The sequence below is a fragment of the Archocentrus centrarchus genome, chromosome 9 (assembly GCF_007364275.1).
Source record: "Archocentrus centrarchus isolate MPI-CPG fArcCen1 chromosome 9, fArcCen1, whole genome shotgun sequence".
NCBI classification, from domain to species: domain Eukaryota; kingdom Metazoa; phylum Chordata; class Actinopteri; order Cichliformes; family Cichlidae; genus Archocentrus; species Archocentrus centrarchus.
Genome location: NC_044354.1, coordinates 7,032,490 through 7,049,553, shown reverse-complemented (window position 1 = coordinate 7,049,553; position 17,064 = coordinate 7,032,490). Strand labels below are relative to the sequence as shown.

The window sequence follows — 17,064 nt, the reverse complement described above, 5'->3', positions numbered from 1 at the left end:
ATACTTTTCATAGAGAACATCCAAAGTATTTGTGCCTATAAGCACTGATGACAATGTGGAGCGCATGTCAGGTACAACCAAGACCAGCGTAGGTACCTCGATGTCGACTCCAAGCAAGCTCTTTGGGAATCTGATGGTGGCCTCAACATAGCCAAGGTAAGGGACGCTTTGACCGTTGGCTCCTTCCACTTCAAGCAAGTCGTTCAAGGAATTGAGAGGCAAGTGAGACAGGTTCTCTAGATAGAAAGAGTTGGGGATCGTTGTTACTTGGGATCCTGAATCCAACAAGCAACTACAGTCTTTGTCAGCTATGGTCACTTGTGCGGTGCACTTGGCTCCAATCAGACCTTTTGGCAAAGTCACTGACTGTCTTTGTGTGTGAGAGTACACATGGGCTCTGTAAAACTCCTTTCTGGGACACTTTGCCTGTGCTCCAGTCCCCGTTTGTCCCACAACCGGAACTGGGTCTAGTTTAAAGGATCAGGCTTTGAAGTGCCATGTTGACTGTCCCATGCTAACTGCTTTTCTTTTAGCAGCTTCCTCTTCTCAGCCACAAGAGATGGGTTTGGCTCACTTTCACACTGAGGCTTAATGTGCCCATCCTCTCCACATCTAAAGCAATACCAGGGCCTTGGTCTATTGCTTGTGCTGTTGTTTGCATCTCGGCTGTGGGGCTGCAGCCTTTGAGATGTGTGAGTGATAGGTGGGGAATGTGTGTTAGCTGTTGGGGGAGCTAGTGGTCTGGTAGCTGATTTAGCTTTTCTACTGTCTTTCTGTGTGATACGTGTGAGCTGAGACTGTAGATCAGCTATTTGTTTCTTTAAGTCTTGGATTTCAGACCTGTGATCAGGAGCTGGCTGAGATGAGCTGCAGTCTTCTTCACCCTGCACATAAACACCTTGATAATGAGAAGACACTCTTGGCTTTGAAACATTGAAGTGCTGTTTCATGCGTGAAGCTTTGGAAGAACGTTTATCTTCTGCTGTGCGGAGTAACAGGAGAAGTTCAGCAAAGGTAGGTGGATCCTGCTTCTTCTGTTCTAGCTGGAGTTCAGCTATCAAGATGTTATCCCAGCAGCCCCTGACAAACTGCTTAAGAAGATGCCGGTCAAGGTCGCTTGCAGTTACACCTCCCCTTCTGAGGGTGGTGCTCAGCATCACCTGCAGCCGTTGTAGATAAGCTGAGGGTTTCTCACCATTATCCTGCATCGTGTTGAGATACTTTGCAAAGAGGTCGTCTCCATCTTCGACTGTGCTGAAAGCAGAGTCTAAGATCTCTAAGTACACACTAAGAGGAGAATCAGGTGTCAGGTGCTTCACAATATCAATGGCGGGTGATAAGAGACTTTCAAGAAGCTTTCGTGACTTGTAAATATCAGACTGTGTTGTGTCTTTAAGAAGAAGTTCCACATTGGAGCGCCATGTCTCATAATCCACTTCACTGTTGGGACGTGGGACACGCCCAGAGAAGGGTCTGAGTCTCAAGGAAGTGTGCACCTGCAGAGCAGAGTCTTCATTTCTCACTATGTGCTCAACAACTACTTTTTGTATGTCAGGTGGATTGACGTCAGAAAGTTTCAGAGCAGGCAGTGTCTTTTCCTTAGATGATGTCGACGGTGGGGACCAATGATGTTGAACATGCTGCTGTGGGGTCATACTGGGCAGGGAGCTTACCTGCGCAGCATTTTCAGGAGCATGTTGCTCTGGGGTATCAGGTGAGTGATCTAGATCGACAGTCTCACTGATGAGGGAGAGCTCCTCTCTGAGGACAGCTGCAAAGTCTTTACCAGTCTGTTTTGCAATGTCCTTTAACTCTGAAAGGTAAGTCTGTGTAGCTGTCTTGCTAGCTACAGGTGTGTAAACATTAGCTAGGGCTCTGATGTGGTAGGTGACGTCAGTCTTAGTCTTACTGTTAAGCCTGTATGGCAATGAAGGTAAGAGAGATTGCACAGCTGTACCATACACATACTCTACGATAACCTGTTTGGCTGAATCTGGTTCAGTGAGATCAACTGGGATTACTCTTTGAACGGAACCATATTGTTTCAGGAAGTCACTTAGTTCGTCATCAGTTTCTGTATCGGTCATGCCGCTAACTATGACTGAGTTAGGGATTTTTACACTACTGGTTTGAACGACATCCATTTTTTCTTTTTTTTTTTTTTCTGATAACAATATTATACGGTCTCTGGTTTCTAGTTTAAATGCTTTAAGCCACTCCTGGCTGGCTCGCCACGTTTGTAGCACCGGTGTCACACCGCTAACTGCGCCACTGGACCAGTTCTAGGCTCTAAGGAGTGGGGAGCAAGAATAACAACACCAGAGATCGCTGCTTTAAGTGGAACAGGCCGGCAATTTACTGAATGCAAAAACACACACATAAAATACAATACATGAAACAAAAATTACCCTGCAGGTTCTTAATAAGGAGGCAAATATAATTGAAAAGGAAAAAAAATAAAGAGTATGTCACTCTTTCTTTTTGCTCTTTAGTTTACCTAGCTTATTTTAATAAGACTAATTTGAGTTAGTTAAACCAGTCTTTTTTTCCTAGGTTGCATCTATTTTAAGATTCCTATTTTTCTTCCTGAGTTAACTCAATCTCCTTTCTTTTAGAGGTAAGAAAAATACCTTCAAACACAATTAAATCAAAGTGGACCACAACTATTCAAATCACATTCAGACACATAAACATATGAAAATCAAAGTATGGCACTTTAAATTCAAGTTCTAGTCAAAAACTCAGTTCAGTGAAAAGCTTCAGTTTGACTCAGTCCAAAAAGGATAATAATTCAATCAGTTCTCAGTTCTGGTCAGTTCAGTTCGAACTAGTTCCTGATATTCCTACCGCTCCGGCAGCGAATTACCACACGCAGGAGAATCCCTCCCTAATGCGATGGAGAAGATGAATTGAAGGTCTGGGTCTGGCTCGCCATCTTGAATCCCGTCTGTGAATGTGCACGCCGCACACGGCAAACCAATCCTTGCTCCGACCGAGCTTCCAACCAAGCAAAAAACCTGACCTGTGTAACAGGTCACAAACACAATAAAACTCTTTTTAAATCCTCAAATTATACAAATAAACTCTTCTTCATAAACCCAATATATTAATCAGGTAACAGTTTATGACAGAGCATTTCTTTGTAACGGCTACATTTTTTTAGCATTAGCCCTCCGCCAAAAGAAAAAGTACGACACGGTGAAAATGCAGGAAAATAAACATAAAACTCACCAAACCCGATGTAGCTTAGTTCTCATAAAATCCCTGTCAGTTCCCGACCAGGTAGATTATGTTTTTTTCACCATAATATTAACTTTTTCCTGTTAATTAATCACCGCTCTTCTCTCCGACTCCTCCTCTGCTCTCTCCCTCCGGTCTGTGTACTGCAGCGTCACTCAGGTGCTGCGTCTGTAACGCTAGTTCCTTAAAGGGGCAGTGACGTTATTTTCTGTCTGCAGACTTTTAATCAACTGTTTATTCTTTTTTATGTCAGATTTTAACATGGGTTACACATTATTCTTTTCCCCTGATCAGATACATCAAGATCATTTATGAATTTTTCTCTCTAACTAACACACACTCGATCGCTCTTTATTTACACGTTGCCATGGTGAATCCTGGTGTCAGAGCTCCATTGGTGATGGCTTTCTTTCCTTACTCACGCACGCGCTTACTCAGGGGGATCATACTGAGAGCTGACTGAACCAACTCTGATCAGCTGTTCAGGAACGGGAAACTCAGAGTCTGTTTTTAAACTCAGAGTTGAACATGCTTCCTGGAATAGGGCCAACATGCCAAAATGTTTTATTTGACAACAAATCAAAGTTTAAATTGACATAACAAATACAGCTAAAACTGTTATTAGAATCTCTGGTGTTCAGGAGGAAATGTTTGAGTGGTGACTTCCCCTTTTTGAGTTCCTTTTAAAGTATGCAAAGAAATACTTTATAAATTCACATTTGTTTAAAAAAAAAAAGGTTATAACCCTTTGTTCTGATCACTTTGGTTGTAGTAACAGGAAATAAAACAATTCAGGCATCTTCCCAACTGAAGTTAAAACTGTTCAAAAATATGCAAATATATATTTTGTTTGCAGAAAAGTACAGTAGCAGTAGCAGTACAGTATTTGAATAGGACAAACTACTTTGAGTGAAAGATCAAAATGTCAAGGACAAATTTATTCCATATCGTGGCACTTCAAAGTTATTTATTTCTTCCTTAGTTGTAAAAAATAAAATCAGCATGGAAATAACATCATTCCACAGCCTCAGAAAAGAAGTGTGAGGATGCCTGAGGACACCAGCAGCAGGATGGCACTGGGACTAGCTGGAATAGTGCTGTTACACAGGTCCCCTTCACAGCAAGACACAGCACTGGCACAAAATACACTGGTTTGGCAGCCCTTTGTAACCAAGTCATAACCTGTAAGACATGATGAGACAACTCTCAGAAACTACTTTACATAGTATGATTTACAGCAGGCAGATATTCAGCATTATCTGGAGCTTCTAACACGAGGAAACAACTCACCGTCTACTCTGAGAGAAAAACAACGATTAAAGATGATTTGGTGTCTGTGCAGAATTTAGGATCAGCAGCTGTGTATGTGTAGCATCTTAATCCACATGCTACTGTATAGAAGGAATCAGAACACAATTTCATACACGTTTGTAATACGTGGGAATTTTTTGTTGTTGTTTAAAAGTCCAGCATATACTTAACACCATAAAACCATAAACAGTTGTTTTTACATTTAAAGTTTGAATGATTAAACAAAAAGATATAAAGTGTTTGTTGCTGCTTCCTCACAAGCTGGTTATATAACTCATTACTGAATTGTTACTGTGTCTTTAACTTTTCTATTCCTTCCAGCCTTTAAGATCACCTTTAAAGTTTATTACATTTCTTTATGTGTCAGCGCACACAGGACCAACATGAAACATTTTCTTACCTGCAGACAGAGTCACACACAGGATCAGAGCTCCATAAAGCTGCATCATGAACTCAGATTGCTGATCAGTCTTGTGAGAGAGAGAAAAAACTGGTGCTAAGCCTTTCTTTTCCAGTTCAGCTCGCTAGTCTAATTTCAGAACTTGACGATTTGTATCTCTACAAAAAGTGATGTATCACATGACCTGAATAACCGAAAGTGCTCTCACTGTACAGTACTGTACTTGTGTAAAAGTAAATAGCAAACCAAAGAAAACTTGAGCTCAAATGATTTTGTTTTTGTAGTAAAATATAAATTTCAAAATAATCTGTGCCAAAAGTCTTATTTAAAGTTATAGTTTATTTAAATACAGTTTGATTTATCAGATTTTTTTCCATGATGAGACGATGATGAGATGAAAAGAAGGAAGTGAAACCAAAGAGCTTCATCATATAGTTTACACATTGTTCTGACTCCAGTATTGTGTCTTTAATCACAAGACTTCTCACAAGGAAGGAAGAGTTTGAGTCGCATTCATATTTTTATAATTTTTGATATCTTTTCCCTGTTGCTGTTTTGTTGGGTTTAGAAAAATGATCGTGGTTTGGGTTCATTTCAAAAGGCAAAATGAATTCTTTCATCTACAACCACCTTTTATTCTTTGATGACTACTTTACTTTCCTACAGTTTTCTACGGAGCGTTTCAGTTTCACAGGTAAACGTGAGATGCAGAGTTTCAACAACATGCAGCAAGTAAACAGAATGCAGTATGAATTTTTTAAACAAGGGAACATGGCAGGTGGAGTTCCCCCACACACATGACACATGACATTTTGGAGGGGAAATGACAAGCAGTGCTCAATTTGGACATTTACAGGTGTAGTCTCTTAGGGGTGTACTCACTTTTGTTGCCGCTGGTTTAGACATTAATGGCTGTATATTGAGTTGTTTTGAGGGAAGAATAAATTTACACTGTTATATAAGATGCACACAGACTACTTTTCATTGTGTCAAAGTGTCATTTTGTCAGTGTTGTCCCATGAAAAGATACACTTAAATATCTGCAGAAATGTGAGGGGTGTACTCACTTTTGTGATACACTGTAATGATTCTGTTAATAGTAATCCACAGTTATGAACCTGAAGTATGACTCAGGACACTGACCAGCACTGCAGCTTAGCAGCTAATGGAAATCTACCTTATTGATTCTGGTGCAGGTCAGACTTTGGAAAATTTTCCTCACACCTCTTTGGAGCTAAAAAGCAGTTCTTCATCAATCAAAAATTACAAAATAAATAGAAGTGTGCTGATTTGGATTCAACACTTCACACTCAGTGACTCCAGCTGTCCCAGGCTATGCTGAGGCCTTTAATACCCTAAAGAGAAAATGCCATTATTAAGGCACTTTTGTTTGCACGTTGGTAAGTTTGGCTAAATTTCACCTAATTTATGATGCTAATAATGCAACCAGTTTGAAACATGATTTAAAAGAGATTTCTTATTCTTGAATGTATAGTGTAGCCTGTAAAAGCAGCCCAGAGGATGGGTTTATTAAAATGTAAACCCCATCTTTTCAGCTGCTCATTAATACAAATGTATCTAATCAGCCAATCACATGGTAACACCTCACTACATTTAGGCATGTACATAGTTTGGATTTTACATTAGTTTTTTTGTAATTTGTCAAGTGCAAGATTCAAGGTGCAAAACTAACTGTTGTGTATTAAGAATTCAACAAAAGATACCATTTAAAAAATTGTACCCAGCAACCAGATAGCAGCATTATGTGCTAAGTGTGTGTAATAGTAAGGACACACATGAACATCATTAGTTATCAACAGGGAGCAATATAAAGAAAAACATAAACTCTAAAATCCAATAATCTCCCAATAAACTTGAGCTCCAGCGCAGCAGATAAACAATACCTCGCATGTGGTGTATAACAGCAGAACACAGCGAATGTTTAACAAAAACAAACTGAACTATTTGAAGGACTCAATGGTCAAATACAACTTTTCAAGATTGTGTGTTTGTATTTGTTTGTGTCACACAGTGGTGTGGACCGTTTCAATAAACAGTTATCAGTGAATTATCCTGCTTGTGGTGTGTTAACTAGCCAGCAGTTCTATTTTCAGTCAAAACAGTCCATGATGGTAGTCACCTTGCTGCGATGCTGGTTCTGCAGCAACGTATTGTGGCAACTAATTTCAAATGCAACGTTTCCATCAACTCAACAAATATCAGCAAACACACAAACTGTTTGTGTGCAGTTTGTCACAGAATGAGAGAGAAGTTCACTCAGAGATGGAAGAAAGAGTAAGCAGAGAGGCTGGTAACAGGTTGCATGATTTGTTTGTGAATTAGGACACCTGAAACACTTTAATTTTAAAAAGTAGGACATTTAATATATTAAAGAATCAGAAGATATAACACAGATGCGCATGTGGGACCCAGGGTTCAGGAAGAGACATGCCTGTGTGTGCTCTGTCTGTCTCCCTCTCTGAGCCCGTGTTCTTGTCTAACCATAACATCTTTATACTGCCACTAGATACATGTAAACAGTCTGTGTGCTCCGAGCTGGCCTTCATCATTGGTCTTGTGCAAGCTGGTTTTTCATGACCCAGATTCCTCTCATCAGCGATAAAAACATAAAGCAAATCCTCTCTCCTGATGTTTTAGTTAGCCATACAGAGCTATCTTGTCCAGATTAATAACAGAACATGGTGATGTTGGTGATGTTTTTTTTTTTTTTCAAACTTTGTTTATTGGATTTTAGGCAAGTTGTACAGCCATATGACTCTTGTTACATTGTACACCCAAAGCAGACTGCACAACTTTCTTTATAACATAAAGGCATAAACAAGACGAGCCGCCTCCACTCACAACAGGTTATTAAGTAAAATTAATAAGTAAATAAGATAAAATAACCACCACTTCTACAAATTAAGCATGTCAGTATTGCCATTTCCATTGCATTAGTTATGTATCTATGTGTGTAAGGAGAAAAGGGAAGGAGAGGGGAACTCCAGGGGAAAATAAAATTAAAATTAAGAGAGATAAAAGGGTAAATAAATAATAATAATGGCAGCTAATCCGGTACAGCCAGCACTTGCAGTGGAGACCAAATGAGTGTAAATTGTTCAGAAGAGCCATGTAGTGTCATCCTAATTTTTTCAAATTAAGAAAATAATTTCACTAAGCCAGTATAAAAAAATTTTAAAAAAAGGGGGGGGGGGGGGGGGGGGGGGTTGAGCTGTCTTCCATTTGAGTAGTAATGTTGGTGATATTTTAATTGTACGTACAGTACTGTGACTGAACCTCCAAGATAAGATGCACTGAGACTGAAAAGTTAGTCTGGCACTTTCTATCTGTTGCTCTCTGCCTAATGTATTATTTAATTGTTTATTACTTGGTTGATCCACTGTTTAACTAATTTACTGGAGTTTACTTTTAAACATTTGTCATTTTATTCAGCAAATAAAAATAAATCCCTAACACTGGATTTAATGCTCAGTAACATTTGATAAACTATAAATTTAAAGCCTACATGTAACATCCTCATTTTTTAAAAATCAGATAATTGGTCTGTATATGACGAGAAGTTATGTTTTTTCGTATTGTGACACTGTGAGCCACTACAAATGATCTTAGAGTTCCCCCACCTGCCATGTTCCCACTTTAAACCCCTGACTGTAGTAACATTAACTGTTAATCTTGGCTGGAAACTACTGAACTCGTTTGAGTGAAAGATCAAAATGCCAAGGACAATTTTCATATCATGGCACTCCAGAATTGTTTATTTCTTCCTTAGTTTTACAAAATAGAATCAGAAAAAAATGCAGCATGGAAATAACATCATTCCACAGCCTCAGAAAAGAAGTTTGAGGATGGCTGAGGACACCAGCAGCAGGATGGCACTGGGACCAGCTGGAATAGCGCTGTTACACAGGTCCCCTTCACAGCAAGACACAGGACTGACACATAGTGCACTGGTTAGGCAGCCCTTGGAAACCATTGTCACACCTGCAAGACATGATGAGAAAATTCTCAGAACATCTCAAAACATGTTGTGACTTGCAGCAGGCAGATATTCAGCATTAGCTGGAGCTTCTAACATGAGAAAACAACTCACCGTTTGCTTCGAGAGTGACAGAGTAACAACGGTCAGCTAAGGCAGGACAAGATTCAGTGTTTGTGCAGGATTTAGGATCAGTGCCTGTGCATGTGTAGCACTTTAATCCACATGCTATAAAAGGAAACAACACAATTTCAAACACACATGCAATTACTGGGAGTTTTATTTTATTTTTTGCTTTTCTTTGTTTTGAAGTCTGTTGTATACTTAACACCATAAACAGTTGTTTTTTAAAGTCTGAATGATTAAACCAAAAAATTATAAAGTGTTTATTGCTGTTTCCTCACAATCTGGTTATATAACTCATTACTAAATTGTTATTGTGTCTTTAACTTTCATTTTCTAGATCACCTAAATGTCCAATTTCTTTATGTGTTGGAGCACACAGGACCAACATGAAACATTTTCTTACCTGCAGACAGAGTCACACACAGGATCAGAGCTCCATAAAGCTGCATCATGAACTCAGATTGCTGATCAGTCTTGTGAGAGAGAGAAAAAACTGGTGCTAAGCCGCTCTTTCTCAGTTCAATTTCCTAGTCTGCTTTCAGGACCTGAGCCTTATATCTCTACAAAAAGCTTCCTACCATGTGACCTGAATAACCATGCCCCTTTAAGCGACCTTACTGCACAGACTCACCAATTTTGTAAATGAAGGTAAGTGCTAAGACCTTATAGCCCATAGGATTGTTACTTAATAAACTATAATATCAAATAAAAGAACTCTGAAAAGAAATAGAGGTTAAGGGTTCTTAATAAGTATAAAATTCCCAAAGTCTGTTTAATTTCATTACATTTATTCAAATACAATTTGATTTTATCAGATTTTTTTGGTACTTTATGGTGCTTTGTAAAGAAACGTGTTTCATAAGGTCATCTTAAGGTTACACAGCTCCTGTTAGCTTTAGCAGCTAGGCTAAAGGGTCTTTTTATCATGCTGATGAGACACAACCAAAGGAAGGAGAAAGTAGGATGAAACAGAGCACTTTACAGTGTAATAACAGTAATAAAAAATTTAATCCACATTCACCTTTTCAAGGAACCCAAGATTGTCTGTTGATGAATTGGCTGTGTGGCAGGCAAGAAGGAGGACCCCAATGCAGGATACAACAAGCAGAGGTAAAACTTTAAACTCAGATTTATTGGCTGAAGGGCAAACAAAAAGCTGGACTGGACGGGATCACTGGCAAAAGCTCAGAACAAAAACAAACAAGACAAGAGCTCCAGAGACAAGACGCAAAAAAACAAAAAAACAGGATACATACACACAGCAGGAAATCTACAACAACGCAACAACAGGCAGAGAAAACACTGGACTTAAATACACAAGAGGATAACAAGGGGAGTGGGAACAGCTGGGAACACAGGTGACGCTAATTACAATGAGAAGACCAGGGGAAGCAAAACTGAACACAACAGACAGAGAGCGGACGACTATCAAAATAAAACAGGAAGTAATACAAGGGAACAGAGACGCACACCCGACACAGAATACTGGGAGAACACAAGGAACTAGAAATAACCAAATAAACCCCACAACCAAAAGAAACCCAGAACAAAACAGACAAGATTAAGCAAAAAGATTAAGCAAAAACCAAAACATGGGGTCCAAAGACCGTGACAAAGATTGCTTTACTTTTCTTTTTTTTTTTTTTTTTTTTTAAAGAGTCAAAGGTTCAGTGAATCTGACATTTGAACGACTTTGTGAAAATGTTCAGAGACAGCTTTGTGGATCTCAGAGGGAAGCATGTTCCACAGAGTGGGCTCAGCAGCACTGAATGCTCTGAATGAATGAGGTATGGATGAGGTTTCAGATGCAGAGTCTGAAAGTAGGACAGCGTCTGGAGATGGGAGAAGACAGGTTTATAGATGGATTTGATATGTGATGAGAATGTCAGGTTTACAATCAGGCTGAAAACACGGCAGCACTACAACAGTGAGACCAACATAGCTAGCTGATGGTCAAGGAGGATGAAAAGTTAGTTTGTGACAAAAGCTGCTGAAAGGTCCAGGAGAATGAGGATGCTGATGTAGCCAGAGTTTGCAGTCATGAGGTCATTTTTCATCCTGATGACAGGTGTGCTCTGAAACCAGATTGGAGAGACGTTTTGCTGGTGTTGGGCAGCAACTGCTCTTTCCAGGATTTGCTGATGAATGGAAAGTTTAAAACTGGGTGGTAGTTGGTGAGGTCAAAAGGGTCAAAACCAGGTGTTTTGAGAATGGGGGAGGCAGCAGCTGTTTTGAGAACTGAGTGAACAAGGTCAGTTTCTAAGGAGTTGTTGATAATGTCAAGATATCATGATGTGACCAAGTTTTTTGGCATGGGGTCCAGAGGGCAGGTAGAACCCTAAGCTTTGACCAGCAGCTCAGTAACCTGACAAATGTCCAGTGGAGAGAAAAAGGAGAGGCAGTGCTGAGAGAGGAATCTTAATTATCCCACAGTTTATCCCACAACTGGACTGGACTCATAACACTGATGCGCTCTACAGGAAGGGTCAGAGCAGACTCTACCTGCTGAGAAGGCTGAGGTCTTTTGGAGTGCAGGGGACACTCCTGAAGACCTTCTATGACTCTGTGGTGGCATCAGCCATCTTCTATGCAGCAGTATGTTGGAGCAGCAGCTTGTCTACAGCTGAGAGGAAGAGGATAGACAAGCTCATCAGGAAAGCCAGCTCTGTCCTAGGATGTCCTCTCGACTCAGTGCAGGTGGTGGGAGACAGAAGGACTCTGACCAAAATAACATCACTGATGGACAAGGTCTCCCATCCCATGCATGAAACTGTTGCTGAGCTGGAGAGCTCCTTCAGTGACAGACTGCTGCATCCTAAATGCACAAAGGAGCGTTACCGCAGATCCTTCCTCCCAGCAGCTGTAAGACTTTATAATCATCACTGCTCCCAACAAAAACCACAATAACCTACACAATGTAGGATAATATATAATATACTGTAAATAGTCCGGCCTGTTAAGGTTCAACACACAGGCACATCATGTACATTGTATATAGTGTTATTATTAGTAGTATTAAGGTTAATCTTGTTTGTTGATTTTATATATATTTATATTCTTTTCTTAATAGTGTGAATTATTATATTTTTACTTATATTTATAATAACTGCGGCTGCTGTTACACCCAAATTTCCCCTCTGTGGGACAATAAAGGCTGTTTCTTCTTCTTCTTCTTCTTTTTTGAATATTCAATTTTTCTACAATTTTCTTGGGACATTCATATGTTCCACAGATATCTTTAAGATGTAAAGTAACATTTAAAAAAAAAATAAAATAAAACATGCAACAAATAAACAGAAGAGAGGATATATTATTTTTAGCTTAACACATGCTTCCTAATTATATTGTCTTCAGTTTCCTTCTGGGTTCAGTACTACAATGTCCTTGAGCGCCCTCGGGTGGTCTTTCACTGCAACAACACAGCAGTTATCTAAGAAACCATCCAAAGGAGACCTACTGTAGGATAGTTCAAATCAGGAGCGCAGCTGTATACTTTCTCAAGTGTATACAGACACATTTTTATGGAGATATTTGAATAGAATAGATCCCAAACTACCTTTAGTGACAAATCAAAACATGAGTGACAGTTTTATGTAAAAAAATCTTGATTTCTTCCTTAGATGTAAAAAAAAAAAAAATCAACATTTCTCCCTCTGTGTGTGTGTGTGTGTGTGTGTGTGTGTGTGTGTGTGTGTGTGTGTGTGTGTGTGTGTGTGTGTGTGTGTGTATTCTAGTCTTAATTTTGTTACTGTCTGTGTTTTGTGTAACCAAGATGTCTAATAAACAGCCTGCACCAGAGCCTGCTCCTCCCAGTGATTTTTTTGGAAACTTTGTTTTTAATTGAGTTTGAATTTTCGGCCAAAAGGAGCATGGGGACCCTAAAATCACGACCCAACAGTACCGGGCCAGTTTCTAAGGAGGAGCTGATGATGTCAACCATGACAGACCACAGGATGGGTAGGCATGACTTGTCCAAGACTAGGCCTCCTCCTTCAACCCAGGAAACCTCATGGAAATGTCTGCCTCAAACAACCTGCCTGACCCACTCTAGGAAACGTATGCATTCAAATGATACAGTATTTGAATGGGACAGATCCCAAACAACCTTGAATGACAGATTCAATGACAAGGAAGAACTCTCAGAATTTACTTTACATTCTGTGACTTGTAGCCAGCACACATGCAGAATTGTTGTGCATGTGTGAAAGGCTCAAAGTCAGAGTTCTTGATATAACTCACCACCTTAGAATAAGCGGTGGCAGCACAAAAAAGCACTGATTGAGATGCTTTGGCGTGATCTTAAACAAGACATTCATGCTTGAAAATCCTGCAATGGAGCTGAATGAAAAAAAATCTCCACAGCAATGCTGAGACTCATTCCCAGTTTTTCCAAATGCTTTATTGCAATTCTTGCTGCCAAGTGTGGCACAACCACTCATTGGGTTCAAGGGTAATTACTTTTTCACACAGGGTCAGGTGGGTTTGGATAGCTTTTTTTTCCTTATAAAAAAAAATCACTTAAAACTGTATTTTGTATTTAGTGGCAGAAGCGCAGTGGCTAGGTGCTCGCCTTGCAGCTGGAGGGTTGCCGGTTCGAATCCCTGCGCTACGTTTTGTCCTTGGGCAAGACACTTAAACCACATTGCCTAATGGTAGCACCGGTTTCTGGTTGCATGACCGCAGATGCTTGTCTCTGGATGAGTGATCTGGAACGATCATTTCATTGTGTGCCTTGTGTGCAATGAGTTGAATCTAATGTAATCTAATTTGCTTGCGTTATCATTGTCTAATATACTTTATTTAATCTGAAAGATTTAAGTGTGATAACTGTGCAAAGAAGGTGCAACAATGTTCCCCTTCATGTAAAATAGCCGAAAGTTACTTTTTACTCAAAATACTTCCACCATAATTAAGATTACACACATACAGCTAAAAATTGTTACCTGAATCTCTGGTGTTTAGGACATGTTTTGGTGGTGACTTCCCCATGTTGAGCTCCTTATAAAGGAAACACATTTATCCCCTTTTGTTTAAACATAAACTTGCAACAAACAAAGTTAAAACCCGTTGCTCTCATTGCTCTTTTGGCTGTAGTAACATAAAATTTAAAAAAAAATCAGGCATCTTCCCAACTGAAGTTAAAGCAATTTAAAAAAAAAAAATATGCAAATATATTTTCTGTTTGCATTTATTTGCTTTAGGAAATCTTTCCATAGAAGCAACACCGTATTTGAATAGGTCAAGCCCTGAACTACTTTGAGTGACAAATCAAAATGTAATTTTATTTCATGTCATGGCATTTATTTATTTCTTAGTTGTACAAAATAGAATCAGAAAAAATGCAGCATGGAAAAAAACATCATTCCACAGCCTCAGAAAAAAAAATTGAGGATGGCTGAGGACACCAGCAGCAGGATGGCACTGGGTCCAGCTGGAATAGCGCCGTTACACTGGTTCCAAGATGCAGAATTGATGCACCGGGCAGTGTTTTGGTAGCTCTTCACTACCATATAAACTGTAAGAAGTGAAAAGAAAAGTCTCAGAAAATACTTTACAAAACATGTTTTTTATTTTTTTTTCTGTTTTGAAGTCTGACATATACTTAACATCCATAAAACCATGAACAATTGTTTTTACATTTAAAGTTTGAATGATTAAACAAAAACAATATAAAGTGGGCAAGATAGCACCCTGAGTTGCTCTCCAATGCAACCGTAGGAGTATGTGTGTGTGGGTGTTAGATGGAAAGCATTTTAGTGTAGAAGTGTGTGTATGAATGGGTGAATGATGCATGTTGTATGAAGCGTTTTGAGTGCTTTGAGTTGAAAAGCACTATATCAGAACCAGTCCATTTACCAAATAACTTATTACTGAATTGTTCCTATGTCTTTCACCTTCCTTCCACCCTTTATGATAACCTGTAAACTTAAAATTATTTATCTGTCAAAGCACACAGGACCAACATGAAATTCTTTCTTACCTGCAAACAAAGTAACACACAGGATCACAACTCCATAAAGCTGCATCATGATCTCAGATTGCTGATCAGTCTTGTGAGAGAAAAAAACTGGTGCTGAGCCTCTCTCCAGTTCAACTTCCCAGTCTGCTTTCAGGACCTGAGCATTGTATCTCTTCAAAAAGCTTTGTACCATGTGACCTGAATAATCATGCCCCCTTAAGTGACCTCACTGTACAGACTCACCATTTATTAGGAAATGAAGACCTATGAACTAAGGCCTTAAAGCCAATGGGATTGTAATTGAATAAACTATCATATACAATAAGAACTGTAGAAATAGAAAGGAAAACTTGAGGTCAGGAGTTCCTATTTTAATAATAAAATATAAATTTGCCTCTGTCTCTCTGTGTTAGCCCTGTGACAGGCTAGTGACCTGCACATTGTGTACCCTGCCCCTCGTCCTATGACAGCTGGGATAGGCTTTTTTTAAGCCTGTCATGTCTGCCAGATTTTGCAAGCAGAGTTGGTATCTGCACTGTTAATATTCCATTATTATGCACTGCATTAACTGTTGTTCTTCCAAGATGAGCTCTTTAGATTCTCTAATGTTTGTCCTTTTATTTTATTTATTTGTGTTAGTTTTCACATTTTTAAATATGTGTCCTTGTAATGCCAGAGTTAGAGCAGAAGTAAATAAACTATAATGGTTCACCAATTGCTGCACCTGTGAAATAAGAAAAAATACACAAAAAACACAAACAATACTTGTAAAAATACATTTATGTGAAACAAAAACAGAAACAAAGCATGGCTGCACAAACCAACAATTTTGTTGTGTTGTGTTTGTGTGAGTAAGGGTGAATGTCTGTATCTATGTAATGAAATGTACTTTCTAATGGGGGCAGAAAGCTGCAGCTCCACTGACCAGAAGCCAGAGGCAGACAGAGAAAGACCCAGGAAAGCCGGGCTACCCGCAGCCCGTCAAGAGCATTGAAGACCTGCGGCCACACATTCGAACAACAACTACATGCCCACCCCAGCAGACGGGGGAGGGAAGTCCCAGATGGAGCCCCTCCAGCCGAGGGGCAAGGGCCAGAGAAGACTCCCACTCCCACCCTACACACTCACACTCACACCTATGGGCAATTTAGAGTCATCAGTTAACCTAACCCCACAAACTGCATGTCTTTGGACTGTGTGAGGAAACCAGAGTACCCACGCAAACACGGGGAGAACATGGAAACTCCACACAGAAAGGCCCGCGCCAAGGTGGATTTAAACCCAGACCTTCTAGCTGTGAGGCAACAGTGCTAACCACCATGCCACTGTTCATTATATTATGTTAACTGTAATTGGCAAGTAGAGTAACATTTCAGTTTGTAGGCTTCAAATGAATTAATACAATTCTAAACAAGGAAACTAAAAATCTTCTGTTTGTATCAGATGAACACAACAAAAATGTGCCAAATGTGTTATTTGACAACAAATCAAAGTTTAAATTTAACGTAACACACATACAGCTAAGAACTGTTATTTGACTCTCTGGTGTTTAGGACATGTTTTAGTGGTGACTTCCCAATTTTGATTTCATTTTAAAGTATACAAAGAAATACTTCTTAATTTAGTGTTTCCCCTTTTGTTACAACCCTTTGCTCTGATCACTGTTTGGCTGTAGTAACATGAAATACTTTTTTTAAAATTCAGGCATCTGCCCAACTGAAGTTAAAACAATTCAAAAGAATATGCAAATATATTTTTTGTTTGCATTTTTATTTGCTTTAGGGAAATTTTACATTGAAGCAGTACAGTATTCGAATAAGACAGACCCTGAACTACATTGAGTGACAGATCAAAATGTCAAGGACAATTTTATTTCATATCTTGGCACTTCAAAGTTATGTATTTCTTTATTTATTAGTTGTACAAAATAGAATCAATGCAAAAAAACCAAACAAACAAAAAAAAAATGCAGCATGGAAATCTGTGACATTTGAACCACTTTGTGAATCTCAGAGGGAAGCATGTTCCACA

At 39.3% G+C, this 17,064-nt stretch overlaps 1 protein-coding gene and 1 long non-coding RNA gene across 2 annotated transcripts; both read right to left on the bottom strand.

Annotated features, from left to right (window-relative positions):
* Positions 1-4,192: 4,192 nt before the first annotated feature.
* LOC115786220 (uncharacterized) lies at positions 4,193-5,098 on the bottom strand. Its single transcript, XR_004020403.1, has 3 exons — positions 4,952-5,098; positions 4,531-4,631; positions 4,193-4,422 (listed from the first exon to the last, which is right to left on the bottom strand). It is a non-coding gene; the product is annotated as an uncharacterized LOC115786220 (long non-coding RNA).
* A 3,275-nt stretch (positions 5,099-8,373) lies between these two features.
* LOC115786218 (prostate stem cell antigen-like) lies at positions 8,374-10,139 on the bottom strand. The gene is made up of 4 exons (XM_030738273.1): positions 10,096-10,139; positions 9,478-9,547; positions 9,063-9,176; positions 8,374-8,953 (listed from the first exon to the last, which is right to left on the bottom strand). Exons 2-4 carry the CDS (start codon positions 9,524-9,526, stop codon positions 8,799-8,801), a joined length of 318 nt encoding a protein of 105 aa, XP_030594133.1. The 5' UTR covers positions 9,527-9,547; positions 10,096-10,139; the 3' UTR covers positions 8,374-8,798.
* Between the last annotated feature and the right edge of the window lie 6,925 nt (positions 10,140-17,064).